Source organism: Salvelinus sp. IW2-2015, linkage group LG24 (assembly GCF_002910315.2).
Source record: "Salvelinus sp. IW2-2015 linkage group LG24, ASM291031v2, whole genome shotgun sequence".
In the NCBI taxonomy this organism is placed as follows: Eukaryota; Metazoa; Chordata; class Actinopteri; order Salmoniformes; family Salmonidae; genus Salvelinus; species Salvelinus sp. IW2-2015.
Window position 1 is genome coordinate 11,302,685 of NC_036864.1, and position 22,269 is coordinate 11,324,953.

At 44.7% G+C, this 22,269-nt stretch overlaps 1 protein-coding gene across 1 annotated transcript in view; it reads left to right on the forward strand.

The window, feature by feature from the left end:
* Positions 1-1,809: 1,809 nt before the first annotated feature.
* LOC111951385 (SCY1-like protein 2) overlaps positions 1,810-22,269 on the forward strand; it is a 27,716-nt gene continuing 7,256 nt past the window's right edge. Inside the window, exons 1-4 of the mRNA XM_023969437.2 lie at positions 1,810-1,827; positions 3,941-4,486; positions 4,574-4,628; positions 5,790-5,879. Coding sequence (XP_023825205.2) covers positions 1,810-1,827; positions 3,941-4,486; positions 4,574-4,628; positions 5,790-5,879 — 709 coding nt within the window. The remainder of the gene's footprint in view (positions 1,828-3,940; positions 4,487-4,573; positions 4,629-5,789; positions 5,880-22,269) is intronic.

Genomic DNA, 22,269 nt, shown 5'->3' on the forward strand with positions numbered 1-22,269 from the left:
ATCAGAACCCTAAAAATAAACTTGTTTTAGTCCAATGTTTGTAAACAACGTAAATGTAAACAAACACTGCATGGATTAAAAACATGGTTAAAACGATGCATTCGATATCATTGGTGGTTAGTCCTTGCATCTATAGCTCTGTCTATGAATTTTAGAGTGGTTACATTTCTCCAGCCCAATCCCTTAGATTTCTTGCAGAACGGGCGGGGATGCCCTTTGCTATTATTTAAATTAAGGATTCTAGCTTTAAGTGTGGTTGATAGTGCAGGCTGGGCTGGATAGTGTTATACTTGACGTCAGTTTTATAATAAGTGTATGTCGGGGGTTAAGTACGTAGGTTAAGCAAATATATTTCTATAAAATGAGCAAAAGCTCCTTGCAGATGACAGCTATGTTCGTTTATCCGTCTTAAATGACCATACACTGTCGCACTGTCTTTAAAACACATATTAATGGAGCAAAGACAACCACAAAAAATACAGCCAGACACGCAAACCACACCGGCCAAGTTGCATGTACAAGCCTTGCAAAAATGAATTAACACACGCATCTGTCAAGCGCAAACGTGGTTCTATTTGAGATGCTCCAGGTGCTGCAAGTCCCCTCCTTATTGTATATCAGGAAGATACAAACCCACATAGATGCTTGAAAAACACACGATAAGAGATTAATTAAAAATAACTAAACACCAACTAGGTTTCCCGTTTTATCTGTAGATGAATCCTTGGAGTAGAGAAACACAAGATTATGTATGACTCCAGGTCAAAATTCTACAAAGAACCATCTTAAAGGAGGACCATATGAATGTTAGGTAAAATAACAACCCAATGTTAATCTCCCAGCTAAATATCCATTAATGTTTCATGTGTTTGGAGCCACCCAAAATTAATATAATTGATGCACAGTTGATTTGAGTTTTAACCTGCATGTCATGATTGCATTTTGTCAGATGGACAAAATCCCAGTGGCATGCGGACGTACTCCCGTGGTGTAGTCTGCATGTAATGCTCTCTCATACATAAGAATTTACCCAAGCTTGTAAACAAGCATCACAGTGAAAGTTACTTTGCAGAATTTAAGCTGGTAAAGAATGCACACAGACTCTAGATTGTGGCTTTAAAGCGGGTGCATACAATCAACCAGTGATCAATCAAAGGCAATGATCCTTCAACTCATCTCTGTAACACAAACCACTGATTAAAAAACATAATGAATGGTGTTAATGCTGCTTGACAGATGTTGGTCTGAGAACCACAACACCATCCGTCTGTATAGCTGCAGGAGCCTCGCTGTAAATTCACGTTGAACATAAACACCAGCATGGAGATTATCTAGAGAATTCCACAGCATTCCCATCCCAGACTGCTCATTGCTTCCTTGTCTTTTATTGATCCATCACAGCACTGTGCTCGTGGCAATGACATGCATCATCAGCATTCAGGCAATCTCTGCCTCATTCAACTCACTCACTGAATCTCTATCTCTCTCCATTCTCCTTCTCTCAGATATGTCATGTTGAGGTCACTGTGAAATTGGCTATTAAGACGTTCCTGGGGAGTAGTAATTGGAAATATAGTGTACTTTTATTTTCTCATTGCAGCCACAGATCCCAGGTTTGATTGTCAAATCCTTCTAGGCTCAGTGTAGTCAGACTTCTATCCAGGAGTAACAGGCTGTTGTGAGTGTCTGTCAAAGACGGCACATAGCGAAGAGGCACCTCTCCTTAAAAGCAGAGGAGAGGCTGAACATCTGATGAGAACAATCCACCTGCAGGCATTTGAACAGCAACGCTAGAACAGTGCTCTCAAAATGTCTGCTTCTGTGCAGGTGTGTTTTTCAAGGAAATGTACATGAAACCAACGGACATGTTCCCGCCCCTGCAGGCTGCAGCAATACAATACCTAAAGAAGTCTCCTTACTACGATTAACACTCTTGAATAATCTGCTTAACTGGCCCACTGCACACAGCACTTCTGAGGTAGACATGCCCAGTCTGCACTCAGTAGTTGTCTGCAAACTGGAGCAGCTGGACCATCCGCCCTGCCTCCCTCCAGCCTCCCTCTCGCTCCCTTCCCCCTTGCATCGCCTTGACCACCCCCTCACTGTGGACCAATTAACTCCCAAACTAAAACTGACAGGCAGCCCCCTCCATGACAGCCACACTGCATGGTCGGTCGATGATAATCACACTCATCCTGTGACAACTTCCACCAAATGCCAGGCGCTTCTCCACTCTAGTGGAGGATGTGATGGATGGGTCGGCTCTGGCAGCATGACAATGCCTGCCTGTCTAGGCTCTAGTGAGGAAGCGGATTGGTGCTCGGCTCGCCATCCTGGATGGAAACAAGAACTCCGCTGACCATCCCTATTTCCGACCCTCACCAAGGCAAATGCCTGAACACACAGGAAGGTGATTATCATTCATGTATTCGGCAGGGGCTCYATGCTCAGTTTGGATATGGCTTCCACAAGCAAACAAAGTAACCAGGGGGGCTCTTGAGTGTGTTGTGGAGGCATTTCAACGACCTGTTTCCTGGCTCTGTTTGGACCACTAGGCTGCCCGTACGGGTAAGTGGCCGCACATTGCTGCACTCAGTACTGGTCCAATGGGCCCCCTGAGACAGAAGCTGGCATTAGCATCAAACATTAAAAGGCCCATTTGGTTGCTCGTGGTTTATTGATCCAGAGGTTTCTGTGCAGAACAGAACAGCACAAAGCTCCACTAATGGGAGACAGCTGCTGTCACCGTCTGGTTCCTCTGCTGCTTACAGGCAGTACTGTTTGTTTGTCTATTTATTCAGGTGTGCGTGTGTGTGTGTATGTGTGTGTGTGCTCTCTTTACCGTGTCTTTAATTTATCATAGGTGTGGGCCAACTCGTGCCTATGCATGAGATTGCATGATTTGGCATTTAAATACACACAGTCTGTTCAGCACTCATACAGTACTGTGGCTGTTGGGGATCTTTGCACAGTGTGGCTCTCCATTTCTCACAATTCTTTAAAATAGAGGCAAGTGAGAGACATCACATGGTGCCTTGTTGGGGGAAAGAGAGGAGGTGGATAAGAGATGTCAACTAAGGGAGGGGATGAAGACCAGCAGGGAGGAAAAGWTAAAAGCACATTAAAGAACATGGAAAGTGATGGTCACAAAGAAGGATTTGGAGAAAAAAACTGAGAGAAGAGTTAAAATATTGATGCTGAAAAGTACTATCAAGAGATGAGGTCAGGAAGAAAGCCATGCCATTAGAAGTTCAAGCTCGGGGCCCAGACAGATCTGGGACCAGGCTACATATTTCACCAATGTCTTTCTGAACTGAATATGACCTGCCATAAATGAGAGCTTAGTTAGCATCCCTCTCCACTCACAACTTTACAAGGTTGTGCACTAAGCCAGTGGGCAGTTGCTGTGTGTGTCATAGTACCACTAAAGTCAATAGCTAATAACATCAACCAGCTCTTATCCTTCCTATCAGTGGTAGCGTGATGGACTGGCTGGCTGGGCCTGAGATGATTAGGGAGATGATGTAACATGACCAAACGGGAGTTCCAGTTACACACACTCATTAGTCAGAGTTTTAGAGGACAGCAGTAGTAGTGTGGTGGGACATCGAGGAGTTGTGAATGGGGCTGATGAAAGCCGGCTCACTTCTCCAGCTCTTTGGAAGCCCATTGAGACTCCCACAGCATACTCCACAGATCAGAGACTCTCCCACAGCATACTCCACAGATCAGACTCTCCCACAGCATACTCCACAGATCAGAGACTCTCCCACAGCATACTCCACAGATCCAGAGACTCTCCCAAGCATTCTCCACAGATCAGAGAATCTCCCAAAGCATTCTCCACAGATCAGAGACTCTCCCAAAGCATTCTCCACAGATCAGACTCTCCCAAAGCATTCTCCACAGATCAGAGACTCTCCCACAACATACTCCACAGATCAGAGACTCTCCCACAGCATACTCCCAAGATAAGAGACTCTCCCACAGCATACTCCACAGATCAGAGACTCTCCCACAGCACACTCCACAGATCAGAGACTCTCCACACGAGCCACACTCCACAGATCAGAGACTCTCCCACAGCATACTCCACAGATCAGAGACTTCCCACAGCATACTCCACAGATCAGAGACTCTCCCACAGCATACTCCACAGATCAGAGCACTCTCCCACAGCATACTCCACAGATCAGAGACTCTCCACAGCACACTCCACAGATCAGACACTCTCCCACAGCACACTCCACAGATCAGAGACTCTCCACAGCACACTCCACAGATCAGAGACTCTCCCACAGCACACTCCACAGATCAGAGACTCTCCCACAGCATACTCCACAGATCAGACACTCTCCCACAGCACACTCCACAGATCAGAGACTCTCCCACAGCACACTCCACAGATCAGACACTCTCCCACAGCATACTCCACAGATCAGAGACTCTCCCACAGCACACTCCACAGATCAGAGACTCTCCCACAGTATACTCCAGAGAGGGAGAAAAAGGGCCCACCCCTCTATCTCTCTCCTCTTTAACTCATCCCTCTCTCCGTTCCCTCCCCATTCAGCAAAGCACCGGACCAGGCCCCGCTGTCAGCCACACACACGCCATCCTTTTAGAGAGTAATGTTATGTACAATGGGCCAATGGACATTTAAGCCTCCAATGCAGTCATCAGGAAGTTAGATGGTGTGCCTGCCAGGCATGAAATGTGTGCTTTCTCAAACCCTGCTCCCAAATGATCAGCATAGCATGCCTCTTAATAGAACTGTCAGCTGGTAAATAAATCAGAAAGCAGACGTTGTACGTCAGGAGGTGTGAAGGCGTCAGAGCAGGAGGTGTTTTATGTCTCTTCCTGTGGATTAGAGGTGGCAGATACAGTGCCAGATTTAGGATGTCATTCTGACACATCCTGTACCTGCCAACGACCCATAAGATGGGTTTGTGCTAAGAGGAGAGAATCTCCCATGCTTGTGCATCTGCGACGTCTGTAGATGCCATGATTGGGATTTGCTTCAATAACATTTCATTACTAGATCTGGTGGTTTATATGCAGTCTTGTTATTCAGATGTGGGAAATTGTTTTAAAGGTGTTGTGATCTTATCGTATTGGTGCACACAATTACTTTGATAAAATAGCTCGTCAATTTTTCATGAGTTTGATTGGCAGCTGTGATGGAGGACTTGCTAGGCCTGTTAGAAATAAAGTGAGAGTGACATCTCTGATTGAAGAGTTGCATAATCTTTTGGGACTAAACCGTGACGGACTTATGATTTAGATATAAGAGGGTGACGATAAGAAGGTGACGAGAGAGAGAGAGAGAGAAATGTAAAGCAGAAGAGAGGTTTGAAAGACAGCCGATTCCAGAGAGCCACATCTAACATAGCATGTCAATGCAAATCCCTAAAGAACAGTTATTCCTCTGGGAGTACAACATAGCCTCATTCACAATGGGTTCTAACACTCAACTATCTTATGATCAATTTCCTGCCAATCAAATGTGCTTGGTATGGAGTGCAAGCATCAGCCATACTGACAGGGAAAATTCAGAGCAATGTTATATTTGATGGAGGCCTATCTGTCAATACGCTGTTAATCTCTGAAGTCAAACTCAAGTTTTCGTAACCACAGGTACTCTGACTCTACTGCATCATTAAACCAACTTCCAGTAAGGTAGTCATTTAAATGCTCTAAGAGCTATTAAAGTGGGTTCCTGCACATCAGTGGATTTTCATTGTAGACCGGCACAGTTGAACCACTAATTGAACTTTGTGATTTTTCAGGTGAAGGCTTTCCCAGGTGCATGTCGCGCTTCCTAAAGAGCTGTGTCTTTCTGGACCTTTTCTCCCGGTGTGTCAGCCTCGGTGCCACAGGTGGGTTGGGGGTAACTCACTGTGTTCGCCCTGGTTCCGTGGCACCGGCCGGCTAGCGGAGGGGTTAATAATGGGATTATGACTGGTCGACTGACTGAGACGCTGGTACAGCTGACAGGAGAGATAACACAGCCTTTCCTAGAGGTCCTGCAGGATGCACATGGTGTATGTGTCAGTCTGCTGTTGGCTACAGCAACACGTGGTGTATGTGTCAGTCTGCTGTTGCTGATGAAAGCTACAGCTCATTAACAGTACTAATCATGCTGATCCTAAAGCACCACAGAGGGACCTAGCACTAAGGAACATGGAGGGGGTGGTGGGTGAAGGACGAAGATTGGCAACTCCAAGTCAGACACTCACAGTATGGATGAAAGAGTGGGGAGACAAGGTACTAAATAAAGTACTATACCAGTCAAAGGGTTTTTCTTTATTTGTACTATTTTCTACATTGTAGAATAATAGTGAAGACATCAAAACTATGAAATAACACATTTGGAATCATGTTTTAAGCAAAAAAGTGTTAAACAAATCAAAATATATTTTAGATTTTAGATTCTTCAAAGTAACCAGCCTTCGCCTTGATGATATATTTGCACACTCCTGGCATTCACTCAACCAGCTTCACCTGGAATGCTTTTTCAACAGTCTTGAAGGAGTTCACACATATGCTGAGCACTTGTTGGCTGCTTTTCCTTCACTCTGCGGTCCAACTCATCCCAAACCATCTCAATTGGGTTGAGGTCGGGTGNGAGTTCACACATATGCTGAGCACTTGTTGGCTGCTTTTCCTTCACTCTGCGGTCCAACTCATCCCAAACCATCTCAATTGGGTTGAGGTCGGGTGATTGTGGAGGCCAGGTCATCTGATGCAGCACTCCATCACTCTCCTTCTTGGTAAAAAAGCCCTTACACAGCCTGGAGTTGTGTTGGGTCATTGTCCTGTTGAAAAACAAATTATATTCCCACTAAGCAGCAGCTAGGGGTGGCAGTTAGCCTAGAGGTTAGAGCATTGGGCCAGTAACCAAACGGTTGCTGGATCAAATCCCAGAGCTGACAAGGTAAAAATCTGTTGTTCTGCCCCTGAACAAGGCAGTGAACCCATTGTTCCCCAGTATGCCATCATTGTAAGTAAGAATTTGTTCTTAACTGACTTGCCTATCATCTGTTCACCTACTCTGCTTCTCACAAAGACACAGCGCTTGGAACCAAAAATCAGACCTATGGACAGATTTCTAATGTCCATTGCTCATGTTTCTTGGCCCAAGCAAGTCTCTTCTTCTTATTGGTGTACTTTAGTAGTGGTTTCTTTGCAGCAATTCGACCACGAAGGCCTGATTCACGCAGTCTCCTCTGAACAGTTGATGTTGAGATGTCTCTGTTACTTGAACTCCGTGAAGCATTCATTTAGGCTTCAATTTCTGAGGCTGGTAATTCTAATAAACTTATTCTCTGCAGCAGAGGTAACTGGGTCTTCCTTTCCTGTGGCAGTCCTCATGAGAGCCAGTTTCATCATAGAGCTTGATGGTTTTTGCGACTGCACTTGAAGAAACTTTCAAAGCTCTTGGAATTTCCCGTATTGACTGACTTTCATGTCTTAAATTAATGATGGACTGTCATTTCGCTTTCCTTATTTGAGCTGTTCTTGCCATAATATGGGCTTCGTCTTTTACCAAATAGGGCTATCTTCTGTATACCACCCCTACCTTGTCACAACACAACTGATGGCTCAAACGCATTAAGAAGGAAAGAAATTCCACAAATGAACGTTTAACAAGGCACACCTATTAATTGAAATGCATTCCAGGTGACTACCTCATGAAGTTGGTTGAGAATGCAAAGATTGTGCAAAGCTGTCATCAAGGCAAAGAGTGGCTACTTTGAAGAATCTCACATTTTAAATATATTTTGATTTGTTTAACACTTTTGTTAACTGTGTGTGTGTGTAGCTGTGTGTAGCTGTGTGCAGCTTTGTCTGTGTATGTCTGTGTATTCCTACAAATTTGACAGTTATCCTTTGGGAGTTTTGCGTGCACAGTATTTGCCAGCACTACCTGGGTAATTAATCGTGGGTAGAATGAGCAATCTATGAGTGCTCTACAGTAGTCTGCAAATGTTCTACTCTGCAATAGAGATATTACTTAGTCTGCTACAGTGCCAGCATGCTACAGCAGGAAAATAATCTTGTAGCAATAGGAAATGTGAATTATTATGTGGATTATAATTAATGGACATTTTTGTAGGGGTTGATACATTTTTCGTAAGTAAAAATCTAAAGTGGAAATTACAAACATCCGAAGGCTTTTAATAAACTACAAGTTTTACATTTCCTGCATTGCAGTTAAGTTCTCCTGCAACAGGGTGATCAAATTAAGATCCTACATCTGTATCCATCCGTCCCCAAGGGAGCGTCATTAATAGCTAGGCTACCCCCACTGCACAAGGGATAGAGACAATCCCCCAGCAGGGGAAAGTGATATCTCAAGGGCATAAGCTTCTCCCAAGAAGAGAAAATACTGTCTCTCACTTTCTCTCTCCCTTCCTCTCTCTCTGATACAACTCAGCTAACCTGATCTTTGTGAGAGAAGCTTATCTTATTTAAAGCAGGTGGGTTTATGCAAATGTAGAACTTAATTTTAGGTCACTTGTAGAAGTAACTATCATATACTGTAGTATTGTGTAAAAATAAATTGACACAACTGACTTGCAATTTTGAAGTTTGTCTTACTGCAGCTAGGCAAAACCTTTTCGCTATGGTCAAGTGTTGACATATGTGCTCAAATAAAGCTATAAAAGAGCATTGGCAAAGAACATCAAATGTCAGTGTTTGTCCTACATTCATTTAGCAGCGGTGCACCAATGTCTGCCGAGACGCTTTTAAGATCAGAGTGGCACGTTAAAACGTCAGATCTCCGAGAAACCTCCAAGGTAACTAGCTAGCTAGGTTGTAATCCTGGAAGTGTGTCCACCCCTATTCATAGATTTATAGATGTATGCCCTAGGAAGACCCCCCCCCCCCCCCCCCCCACCTTGCCACCGCCTGGTGAAAGAAATCCTAGGGGAAACACTGAATGTGTAGATATTGGCTGGTGGGTGGTGGTGTAGGATTTAAGATGGCAGCAGTAGACATGTCAAGTGACAGACAGAAGTCTTTCCACGGTTCATTAAGAATTGATTACMCTGGTTCCATAGAGGTCATTAGTGCTGCYACAGAGAAGGAGCAGACCCTGAGGTCCTGATTGCAGCTCTGGCCCTGTCAAGCTCATCCTCCCCAGCGCTTAGAGATCTACATACCAACAACTTCATCTTCTACAGCAGGGGTTCTTAAACCTTTTCAGCGCGAGACCCAAGTGAGAAATTGACGATTCTCCCGTGACCCAAATCGTCATCCAACGACTCAAATTAAGAATAAAATAGTGCGTGATGATAGATGTACTCTCATAACTGCGACCCACCTGTCACATGCCCAGGACCCACTTTGGGTCCCGACCCATAGTTTAAGAAATCCTKTTCTACGAGCAGGAGATTCCCTAACGCAGTCAGACAGCAGACAACCTGAAACAAGATAACCGCAGAACGTCAAATAACCATGGAAACGCTCTGCTGCAAACACCAACCGCTAAAGATAAGACTAGAAATCAGGGCATTTACTTTCAGAATTGTGTACTTAATGTTTACATGTATGTGTAAGACATGACTTTAACTTCGGTGTATCTAACAAGGWTTTCTCTATAGAGCCACAATTGAGTGACTTTCTCTGGGCTGAATTTCCCCCAGGTCTGTGAACCTTAGCAGAAAGAGCATTCACAATTGTGTTCTCACTGTCAGAATTGTTTATCCATAAAAAAAAAGCAGAATGCCGAAATGCAAAGTACATGACCTTGTAGAATGTGTTGAATCATCTTGAATCCCTTTCGGTCTTTTAGAAATGCGTGAGCCATATCAATAACACTGCGTAACTCTGGTTTGTGAATAAATTATAGTTGCGTCAAATATGAATGAAAGGCGTTTGGTATTTCAAGTTGCCCTGTGGGAGCAGTTTTAGATGAAATGCAATCATGAGTCATGCAAATACATTCATATCTGCTGTAAGCAGGGGATAGCAGGTAGAAAATAAACTCAGTTGCTCTTTTGAATCACATGAACTCAAACGCAATGCTGCAGCCCATTCCAGCAAGCAGCATCTCACTGCTCAACCACAGGTGAGAAGGTCTATAGAGACCTCTCTTCTCTCTCCCTGTCAGCTGTCTTGTAAAAAACCCAGTCCTGAGCATTTCCCTTCCTGACTTCATAATTAAGAAATAATCACAGTTTAGAGTTGTTTAATTATGACTAGAGGAAAAAGGGTAACAATTAACTACAGATAAAACAATGATGKCGCCGGAGGAGATGGCTCCCGTTTTACGGGCGTGTGTGTGCTTTTTCTCATTATTTGTACCTTATTTTCTACATAATGTTTCTGCCATCGTCTCTTATGACCGAAAAGAGCTTCTGGATATCAGGACAGTGATTACTCACCTCGTACTGGACGAAGATTTCATTTTTCCACGAGTCGGACGCAAAGGATTTACTTCAGACACCTGACAAGGCCCACATCCCCATCATTCGCATGAGGAAGAGACTGAGATATCGGGGACGTAGGTCGGGGTGCCTTGTAAGGATCCGTCGGTGAGTGAGGAATCCCCCTCTACAATCAGTCCTATTTGCCAACGTGCAATCATTGGATAACAAAATGGATGAGCTCCGATCAAGACTATCCTACTAACGGGACATTAAAAACTGTAATATCTTATGTTTCACCGAGTCGTGGCTGAACAACGACATGGATAACATACAGCTGGCTGGGTTTTCGTTCCATCTAATATTAATCTAATATTAAGGAAGTCTCGAGGTTTTGCTCGCCTGAGGTAGAGTATCTCATGATAAGCTGTAGACCACACTATTTACCAAGAGAGTTTTAATCTATATTTTTCGTAGCTGTCTATTTACCACCACAAACCGATGCTGACACTAAGACGGCACTCAGCGAGCTGTATAAGGCCATAAGCAAACAATAAAATGCTCATCCAGAGGCAGAGCTCCTAGTGGCCGTGGACTTTATTGCAGGGAAACTTAAATCCGTTTTACCTAATTTCTACCAGCATGTTAAATGTGCAACCAGAGGAAAAAAAACTCTASACCACCTTTACTCCACACACAGAGACGTGTACAAAGCTCTCCCTCTCCCTCCATTTGGCAAATCTGACCATAACTCTATCCTCCGGATTCCTGCTTACAAGCTAAAACTAAAGCAGGAAACAGCAGTGACTCGCTCAATAAGGAAGTGGTCAGATGACGCAGATGCTAAACTACATGACTGTCTTGCTAGCACAGACTGGAATATGTTCTGGGATTCTTCCGATGGCATTGAGGAGTACACCACATCAGTCACTGGCTTCATCATTAAGTGCATCGATGACGTTGTCCCCACAGTGACCGTACATACAGTTGAAGTCATAAGTTTACCAACACTTAGGTTGGAGTCATTAAAACGCATTTTTCAACCACTCCACAAATTTCTTGTTAACAAGTTAGTTGGGACATCTACTTTGTGCATGACACAAGTAATTTTTCCAACAACTGTTTACAGACAGATTATTTCATTTATAATCCACTGTGTCACACATGTGGATGTATTTCAAGGTCTACCTTCAAACTCTTGTGCACTTCACAAAGTAGATGGCATCATGAGGARGGGAAATTATGTGGATATATTGAAGCAACATCTCAAGACATCAGTCAGGAAGTTAAAGCTTGGTCGCAAATGGGTCTTCCAAATGGACAATGACCCCAAGCATACTTTCAAAGTTGTAGTGAAATGGCTTAAGGACAACAAAGTCAAGGTATTGGAGTGGCCATCACAAAGYCCTGACCTCAATCCTATAGAAAATGTGTGGGCAGAACTGAAAAAGCGTTTGCGAGCATGGAGGCCTACAAACCTGATTCAGTTACACCGGCTCTGTCAGGAGGAATGGGCCAAAATTCACCCACCTCATTGTGGGAAGCTTGTGGAAGGCTACCCGAAACGTTTCACCCAAGTTAAACAATTTAAAGGCAATGCTGCCAAATACTAATTGAGTGTATGTAAACTTCTGACCCACTGGGAATGGAATGAAAGAAATGAAAGCTGAAATAAATCATTCTCTCTACTATTATTCTGACATTTCACATTCTTAAAATAAAGTGGTGATCCTAACTGACCTAAGACAGGGATTTTTTTACCAGGATTAAATGTCAGGAATTGTGAAAAACGGAGTTTAAATGTATTTGGCTAAGGTGTATGTAAACTTACGACTTCAACTGTACATACACCAACCAGAAGCCATGGATTACAGGCAACATCGACACTGAGCTAAAGTGTAGAGCTGCTACTTTCAAGGAGCGGTACTTTAACCTGGACGCTTATAAGGAATCTTATAAGGAATAAGTTATGCCCTCCGACGAACCATTAAACAGGCAAAGCGTCAATACAGGATTAAGATTGAATTGTACTACACCGGCTTCGACACTCGTCGGATGTGGCAGGGTTTGAAAACTATTACCGACTACAAAGGGAACCGCGAGCTGCCCAGTGACACGAGCCAACCAGATGAGCGAAATAACTTCTGTGCTCCCTTCGAGGCAAGCAACACTGAAGCATGCATGAGAGCATCAGCTGTTCCGGACGACTGTGTGATCACACTCTCCGTAGCCGATGTGAGTAAACAGGTCAACATTCACAAGGCCGCAGGGCCAGACGGATTACCAGGACGTGTACTCTGAGCATGCCAACTGGCAAGAGTCTTCACTGACATTTTCAACCTCTCCCYGACCGAGTCTGTAATACCAACATGTTTCAAGCAGACCACCGTAGTCCCTGTGCCCAAGAACACCAAGATAACCTGCCTAAATGACTACCGACCCGTAGCACTCACGTCTGTAGCTCACGTCTGTAGCCATGAAGTGCTTTGAAAGGCTGGTCATGGCTCACATCAACACCATTATCCCAAAAACCCTAGACCCACTCCAATTTGCATACAGAAAAAGGAGGACCGAGCATGCTCCCATTCTCATCGACGGGGCTGTAGTGGAGCAGGTTGAGAGCTTCAAGTTCCTTGGTGTCCACATCACCAACAAACTATCATGGTCCAAACACACCAAGACAGTCGTGAAGAGGGCACGACAATGGCTATTCCCCCTCAGGAGACTGAAAATATTTGACATGGGTCCTACAGCTGCACCCTCGAGAGAATTCTGACTGGTTGCATCACCGCCTGGTATGGGTAGTGCGTACGGCCCAGTACATCGCTGGGGCCAAGCTTCCTGCCATCCAGGACCTCTATACCAGGCGGTGTCAGAGGAAGGCCCAAAAAATTGCCAAAGACTACAGCCACCCAAGTCATAGACTGTTCTCTCTGCTACCGAATGGCAAGCGATACCGGAGCACCAAGTCTTGGTCCAAAAGTCTTCTTAACAGCTTATACCCCAAGCCATAAGACTCCTGAACAGCTACTCAAATGGCTACCCGGACTATTTGCATTGTCCCCCCCACCCCCATTTTTACTCTGCTGCTACTCTCTGTTTATTATCTATGCACTTTCCCTCTACCTATGAGTACACATTACCTTGACTAACCCCCTGTATATAGCTTCACTACTGTTATTTTATTGTTGCTCCTTAATTATTTGTTATTTTATTGATTTTTTACTTCAGTATATTTTAGTAAATACTTTCTTAATACTTTTTTTTCTTAAAACTACATTGTTGGTTAAGTGCTTGTAAGTTAACATTTCACTGTAAGGTTGTAGCTGTTGTATTCGGCTCATGTGACAAATAAAATGGGATTTGATTTGAGGGTGTTCTGATTGAAATTGAGATCATTATTGTTAAACTCAGACCTTGGCCTACATGTGCCAACAAACAAACCACAAGACACACATGAAAACAGGTGTGAACAAGATCTGTTTCTTATGCTGGATATTCCTGAGGAGGCTTCAACACCCTAAAATGAGGGCTATGAAGCTCTCCATTAACATTGACTTGTATTGGCCATGTTGATAAACTATGACAAGCACATCTAGCATACAGCATGGTGAACTCTTCTCACCACCAAACATTCTGCTCTCAACCTTTTATTCCATGAGACCAGCTGTTAGATAAAATCGCTGTTTGATCCATCAGTCCAGACAGTGTTGTTGTAGTCTAAGTAGTGATAGGCTATAGATGTATTGACCCCCATGTCTCCTCCAGTCTCTATGTCCCAGCCAGCGTTCAGAGGAGTTGGCTTTATAGATTTCCAAACTGTGTTTATCTCCTGGATCACCAGAGCCAAGCAAAGGAGACAGGGGTTTGATTTATCCCCCTCTTCTGGAGAGAGGAAGGGAAGAAGGAGGGAGGGACAGGGGCATGGTGAACCATTAAAAAAGCAGCGAGACAGCAGCAGCAGCAGCATGTGTGATGTTGGTGTGTCTGAGTTTGCTTTGTTAAGAGACTGTCGCGCAGTTCCTGTTTCTGTCATTATCAGTCTCTCCAACCGGCTGGTTATGACACCTGGCTGTCATTTTTGGGTTCTGTTGTTGGGGGATTTTATGGTGAATGAATGAGATGCAGCGAGGGTAAGCCTACTTGGCCCAGTTACTCAGGTCTAGAAAACAACACCACTACCTGTAAACTGCTCATCTTCAAGAGACTGTGTGCTTGATATCCGACTGTGTGGGCAGTGGTGACTCGTCTCGTACTGGCCAAAGTTTTCAGAGACCTTTTAACTTTTTTATTCATTACTTCTCAGTCCTCGCCTGCGGCATCCATTTTAAGTTTCCACACCAATCAAAGGAGGACATAGGGCCAATCCTTTGATGTGCTGGACCTGGGAAGCCATCCGCTGTGTTGGAGAGCGTACGTCTCATCCTACTCATCCGGTCTCTCTCTTCCTCCCCTGCTCCTCCTGGCCCATGGCTAATCAATCAGTCATTGTTTCGACCACCTCTTTCAACTGTAAACCAAAACCCAAGCCCTGAGGGTAATCTCATTCTCTATGTTATCCTCACATGGCCACCTCATCATCTCCCAGGACTTTGACGCCCTTCATTTTAATCTGCTCATCAATCAATACATCATAATGGATTGGGTTTTCCTGGGCTTGGCTGGCATATTGTCGTGCGTCCAGCATGTATTACCCTAGCTAGCACCAAGTCTCTCCCCATCTGGGAGAAGCAGCCTGTGAATCAAATGTATTTATATAGCCCTTCTTACATCAGCTGATATCTCAAAGTGCTGTACAGAACCAGCCTAAAACCCCAAACACGCAAGCAATGCAGGTGTAGAAGCACGGTGGCTAGGAAAGACTCCCTAGAAAGGCCAAAACCTAGGAAGAAACCTAGAGAGGAACAGGCTATGAGGGTGGCCAGTCTCTTCTGGCTGTGTTTAACAGAACATGACCAAGATGTTCAAATGTTCATAAATGACCAGCATGGTCAATAATATATAATCACAGTAGTTTGTCGAGGGTGCAGCAAGTCAGACCTCAGGAGTAAATGTCAGTTGGCTTTTCATAGCCATCTAAGAGTATCTCTACTGCTCCTGCTCTCTAAGAGTTGAACAGCAGGCTGGGACAGGTAGCACGTCCGGTGAAGAGTCAGGGTTCCATAGCCGCAGGCAGAAACGTTGAAACTGGGGCAGCAGCACGGCCAGATGTACTGGGGCAGCAAGGAGTCATCATGGCAGTAGTCCTGAGCATGGTCCTAGGCTCAGGTCCTCCACGAGAGAGAGAAGAAAGAGAGAAAGAGAGATTGAGAGAGCATACCTAAATTCAACGGCACAGGAATAAGACAGGAGAAGTACTCCAGATATAACAAACTGACCCTAGCCCCCCGACACATAAACTACTGCAGCATAAATCCTGGAGGCTGAGACAGGAGGGGTCAGGAGACACTGTGGCCATCCGATGATACCCCGGACAGGGCCAAAACGGAAGGATTATACCCCCCCTTTGCCAACGCACAGCCCACACCACTAGAGGTATCATTCAACCCAACTTACTATCCTGAGACAAGGCCGAGTATAGCCACAAAGTCTCCACCACGGCACAACCCAAAGGGGGGCGCCAACCCAGACAGGGAGACCATGTCAGTGACTCAACCCACTCAAGTGACGCACCCCTCCTAGGACGGCATGAAAGAGCATCAGTAAGCCAGTGACTCAGCCCCTGTAATAGGGTTAGAGGCAGAGAATCCCAGTGGAGAGAGGGAAACCGGCCAGGCAGAGACAGCAAGGGCGGTTCGTTGCTCCAGAGCCTTTCAGTTCACCTTCACACTCCTGAGCCAGCACACTCAATCATATGACCCACTGAAGAGATGAGTCTTCAATAAAGACTTAAAGGTCGAGACCGAGTCTGTGTCTCTCAATGGGTAGGCAGCAATTCCTAATAAATGGAGCTCTAGAGGAGAAGCGTGCCTCCAGCTGTTTGCTTAGAAATTCTAGGGACAATTAGGAGGCCTGCGTCTTGTGTACCGTAGCGTACGTGTAGGTATGTACGGCGGCCAAATCGGAAGATAGGTGAGAGCAACCCATGTAATGCTTTGTAGGTTAGCAGTAAACCTTGAAATAGCCCTTTGCCTTAACAGGAAGCCAGTGATTGGAGGCTAGCATGGAGTATAAATGATCAATATTTTTGGTTCTAGTCGGAGTCTAACACCGTATTTAGCCTACTGAAGTTTATTGTGCTTTATCCGGGTAGCCGGAAAGTAGGGCATTGCCGTAGTTAACCTGAAGTAACAAAAGCATGGATTCATTTTCTGCATCATTTTTGGACAGAAAGTTTCTGATTTTTGCAATGTTACGTAGATGGAAAGCTGTCCTTGAACAGTCTTGATATGTTCGTCACAAGAGAGATCAGGGTCCAGTAGGTCCGAGGTCCTTCACAGTTTTATTGAGACGACTTTACAACCATCAAGATTAATTGTCAGATTCACACAGAAGATCTCTTTGTTTCTTGGGCTAGAACAAGCATCTCTGTTTTGTCGAGGTTTAAAAGTAGAAGGTTTTAGCCATCCACTTCCTTATGTCTGAAACACAGGCTTCTAGCGAGGGCAATTTTGGGCTTCACCCTGTTTCATTTGAAATGCAGCTGTGTGTCATCCGCATAGCAGTGAAAGTTAACATTATGTTTTCGAATGACACCCCAAGAGGTAAAATATATAGTGAAAACAATAGTGGTCCTAAAACGGACACTTGAGGAACACCGAAATGTTACCGTTGATTTGTCAGAGGACAACCATTCACAGAGAAAACTGTATCTTTCCACAGATAGATCTAACCAGGGCCAGAACTTGTATCGTGTAGACCAATTTGGGTTTCCAATCTCTCCAAAAGAATGTGGTGATCGATGGTATCAAAGACAGCACTAAGGTCTAGGAGCATGAGCAGATACAGAGCCTCGGTCTGACGCCATTAAAAGGTAATTTACCACCTTCACCAGTGCAGTCTCAGTGCTATGATGGGGTCTAAAACCAGACTGAAGCATTTCGATTACATTGTGTCTTCAGGAAGGCAGTGAGTTGCGTGCAACAGCTTTTTCTACATTATTTTAGAGGATGTAGGTGGTCAGGTGACCCAGAGTTGAAGGGGACATGACAGCCTATTGGTGGCAGCCAGGCCGGGACTGCTGGGGTCTAATAAACGACCAGCGGGGATGTTTTTCCTGGAGCACCCTGTCATTGTTAAGCACTAACACCCCTTGGGGAATTGCCCCCGAACAGTAATTACTGTGAAGGAAGGCAAATGCAGTCATATGAATGGGAAACTAGCCACTGGGCAAAAACTGGTTGAATCAACTTTGTTCCAATGTAATTTCAATTAATAAAAAGCATTGGGGTGACTTTAAATCAATGTGGAAAACTGATTGAATTTGCAAAAAGTAATTAACATAAGGGCATTGTGTTTTTTTCTCCCAACTTTTAACCTAAATCCAATGACATTGTGACATTTTTAATTTCACGTAAAATTTACGTTAGTTGACAACTCAACCAAAACTAGACGTTGAACTGACCGCTGTGTCCAGTGGGAAATTAGCACCAATTGTATGTGAAATGGGACCAGTGTGTATATTTAAAGGGATCTGGATCTCTTTAAGACAAGACATTTTTATTAATTGGTGCAATATCTAAAGGACTGGTAGTACCGAGCTGAGCTGGTTTTGAGGAACAATGTTCCCGCTGTGAAAGAAACGGCTAATGATGTTGACAGAGTGTTTCTTTCAAAGCGAGCCCTGCCAAGACTGTGGGCAAAAAACTTGTACAAATGAGGTCTGTGTTGTGAGGACATCAAACGGCTACGGCACTCGCCGAGCAGCACAACAGCAGAGGTAGTTATCTGATAAACTTAGCGCAGTATATTGGTCTCCGGGAACGTGTGGTTGATACTCCAGGGAGTCTGGATGAGGACACGTTCTGTGTGCATTGCTGCACTTATGACTTACTATACAATCTCCCCTGGGTTCAAACAACATACTTCTCTTTAATGAGATACTTTAATGAGATCGTCTATGTTATAGCTTGTGGTTTAGCATTGTAGTTAAGTTATTTTTGTGTTGCGGTGTTGATCTAGCTGTAACCCAGTTTGTTTACACAGACCTATTTATGAGGGTTACGGCTCGGGGGATGCGTGGCTGAGAGAGAGATGCACTGTTTCACCGTTGTTCGCTGCCAGCTCTGCAGTCAATATTCTTTGGCTCGCTCACTCCCCTGGGTTGCCATGGATACGGCACACTACAYGCTCGCTTCCTGCCTCTCCTTCTCTTGTTGCTGTGAGATGGGCAGGAACTCTCGGACACGGCGGGCGGAGACTGGTGTAGTGGTCAAAGAGGTTCCTGCTGGGAAGGCACCGCTGGAGAGTTAAAAGGTGTGTTTCCATGGCAACCAGCCGGATATGGACCCGTCTGCCCTTTAAGCCGTTCCCTGCTGCCCTCGCCCCATGGGCACTGGTTGGCATCAAAGCCTTCCCTCTGATACAGTTCTGCCATGCATCACTGCTCACCAAGCACCTGCTGATCACTCTTGTTGATCATCATGACATACGATCAGAGTGGGCAGAGAGAGACACAATGAGTCTGGCCCCCCTACACCGACAAAGAAACCACTGACAGTCCATCATTTAGCTTGGAAACTAGATTCAACCACTCACATCTCTCACTCTGTAGACATTTTCAGCTTTATAAACAAATTTAAATTCCACAATTATTTCAGTATTCCACTGTCTCTCTGTGACACTCTGCTGCCAGATTCTCACTATTCTCACTATCCCTTTCAACATTCTCTTCCCACTTCAGATGAATTTTATTTTCATGATTACAGCACAACAGAGACGGTTGCATAAAGTGACAGTGCAAGATCACTCCCTCTATCCCCTCCTCTCTGTCCATCATTAGTCAGCTTGGTACTTCCAAACTGATCTCCAAGCAGTAGAGAGAGGATCACATCACATGTACCCTTCCGTGAGCCCAGATMMGAGGAATATTAAAACAATCCCATCAGCCAACTTCAAACGGTGCCAGGTGGGGGGAAAAAAACCAGAGGACATCTAGAACATTCACAGGAACTGCCTTCGCCATCTTCCACTTCCAGAACCCTGTCACCACATCTGAGGAACTTGGGAAAGAAAGGAAGGATCCACGCTGAATAGTGATGAAGTTCTGAAAATCGAATGGAGAGATGATGAGGCTATACTAGGGCCCGTCTCTTTCTGTTCAACTAAAAACTCAGGGAAAGGATTTTTGTTAGACATCAAGCATTGATGAGACACCTGGGTTGATTGGTGCAATGWAGAACTAACCCTGTGGGTGAATKATCTTGGAGGCTTGCAGCTCTCCATCAGAGTGGAGGAAATTGCTTTTCTATTGCTGCTCATTCAGCACAGTCAGTAAGCAGTCCCCAGTCTGTAGCTGGGTCCCATCCAAAAAGCCTTGTTACTTTATGATACTATACTACTACTACTCAGCTTCTACCTCTCATTGCCTCTCATGGAAGCGCATCAAAACATTATTATCATGCTGATTTTCTTCTCTTCTTCATCTCTACTCACATGATTACACAGTGTGTCAACAAATGTTGTTTTCCCTGTGAGGCTGCATTTCTTGTCACTGTGGCTCCCCGTTGGCAGGTGCTCGATACTCGGCGGGTCTGCCGCCGGTAATTAATTGGAACACCTGTTCCCAATCACCTCTTCTGCTCTTCCGCCCTAGAGATTCATGGGAAACAGTGTCCTCTGTGCAATGTGTAGGGCTACTGTAATACTACAGCTCTTTATGAGTATGATAAATGGCTAGTCATATCTGAGCGAGGGGTTGAGTGTGAGTGTCCGTGACTCATTAGTAGGGATTGATGCATATGGCAGGGTTGGGCTTACTCATGAGATGTGAAGAAAGAGTGACCGATCGAGAGAGAGAGAGAGAGAGAGAGAGAGAAAATGAGGGAATTAAAGAGAGGAAAGGAGAGGAAGTGGAAAATGAGAGAGAGAGGGAGAGGAAATGGGAGATAGCTGGCTGTGTGACTCATGTCGGCCTCTGTCACAGTGTCAGGAGTGTGTGACTCTCTCAGCTACCTGAGAGAGTCAGGAAGAGGCGACGCAAGAGGTTTTACTCCGCCCAAAATCTGTCCATGAAAATAAGCAAATGAAATTAGGAATTTTTATACGGAGGTCTATGAGTGTCAACAAAAAATGTAATTGCTGATTTGCTGTGTGTGACTTATTTGATCGAATAGAAGTTTCGTAATGGTTAAGTTGTTATGAATGCACTGATATAAGTGGACGCAAATGGCATTTCTGCAACTTTATATCAGAGCCTGTTGTCATAGAGATAGAGGACTCATCATGGATATAACCCGTTTTAGCATGGACATTGCCATTGAGGGCTTCTACCATTTTATAGTAGTCAACTGGGTGTGGATTCYTATGCGTTGGGAGCAATCAGCCAATGAAGAAGAAGAAGAAGAAGACAATTGACTACTTTAAAATGGAGCCCATGCTTTGACAGATGCTATAATGGCACAGATACAAAGATGAGTCCTCTATCTGTCCATTTTGTTCACATGCATATATGTCCTCTCATTGGCTAGAGTGGCCCCACCTGATCTCACCTGCCTTCCATCTTTGAGGACATGCATTTCCATTGTTAGAGTGGTCACTTGACTATCTTGTCAATATAATAAACAGTCTTTGGCTGTAGTCACCCACATAACATGTAATTTCCTATACGGATCACAGGATTGACAGCAGGCCGCCAGTCACCATGACGATGCATCTGCTTCTGCCACCTCTAAACAGATCTCAGTCGGAGAAGACACCATTGGTGGCAATTACTGACTACTTCTGATTGGTGGAAATGCTTTTTTACTCTCCCTGGTCAACTATTGCTTCCAGTGCGGTCAGTCAGTGGGCTTTCATAGAGGGATTTAAACCAGAGGAGGTCAGTCAGTGGGCTTTCATAGAGGGATTTAAACCAGAGGGGGTCAGTCAGTGTGCTTTCATAGAGGGATTTAAACCAGAGGAGGTCAGTCAGTGGGCTTTCATAGAGGGATTTAAACCAGAAAAACAATATTTATGCCTATGAGGGTTATCATAATGATTCATGCAAATTTATGTTGTGATGAAAGACAGACGGTTTTTCTATTGCTGTGTCTGACAATGGGTCATTTTGTTGTTGCATTTTACGATAATCTACACTATGCTGCCTTGAGAGACAGTAATAACATGAGTTTAGCTTTTTTTTTWACCTTTTTTTTWATATAAATGAAGAAATGTAAGATATCAGTCCTGCAAATACAAGAGCATGGTCCTGCATGGCCTAGTTGATAGAGCACAGCACTTGCAATGTCAGGATTGTGGGTTAGATTCCCGCTGGGGCCACCCATACGGGAAAGACATCAGGATTGTGGGTTAGATTCCCGCTGGGGCCACCCATACGGGAAAAACATCAGGATTGTGGGTTAGATTCCCGCTGGGGCCACCCATACAGAAAAACATCAGGATTGTGGGTTAGATTCCCACTGGGGCCGAGTTAGATTCCCATGGGGCCCATAGCGAAAAAACATCAGGATTGTGGGTTAGATTCCCACTGGGCCACCCATACGGAAAACATCAGGATTGTGGGTTAGATTCCGCATGGGGCCACCCATACGGAAAACATCAGGATTGTGGGTTAGATTCCCGCTGGGGCCACCCATACGGAAAAACATCAGGATTGTGGGTGTAGATTCCCACTGGGGCCACCCATACGGAAAAACACAGGATTGTGGGTTAGATTTCCACTGGGCCACCCATACGGAAAAACATCAGGATTGTGGGTTAGATTTCCCACTGGCCTGTGGGCCACCCCTACAGA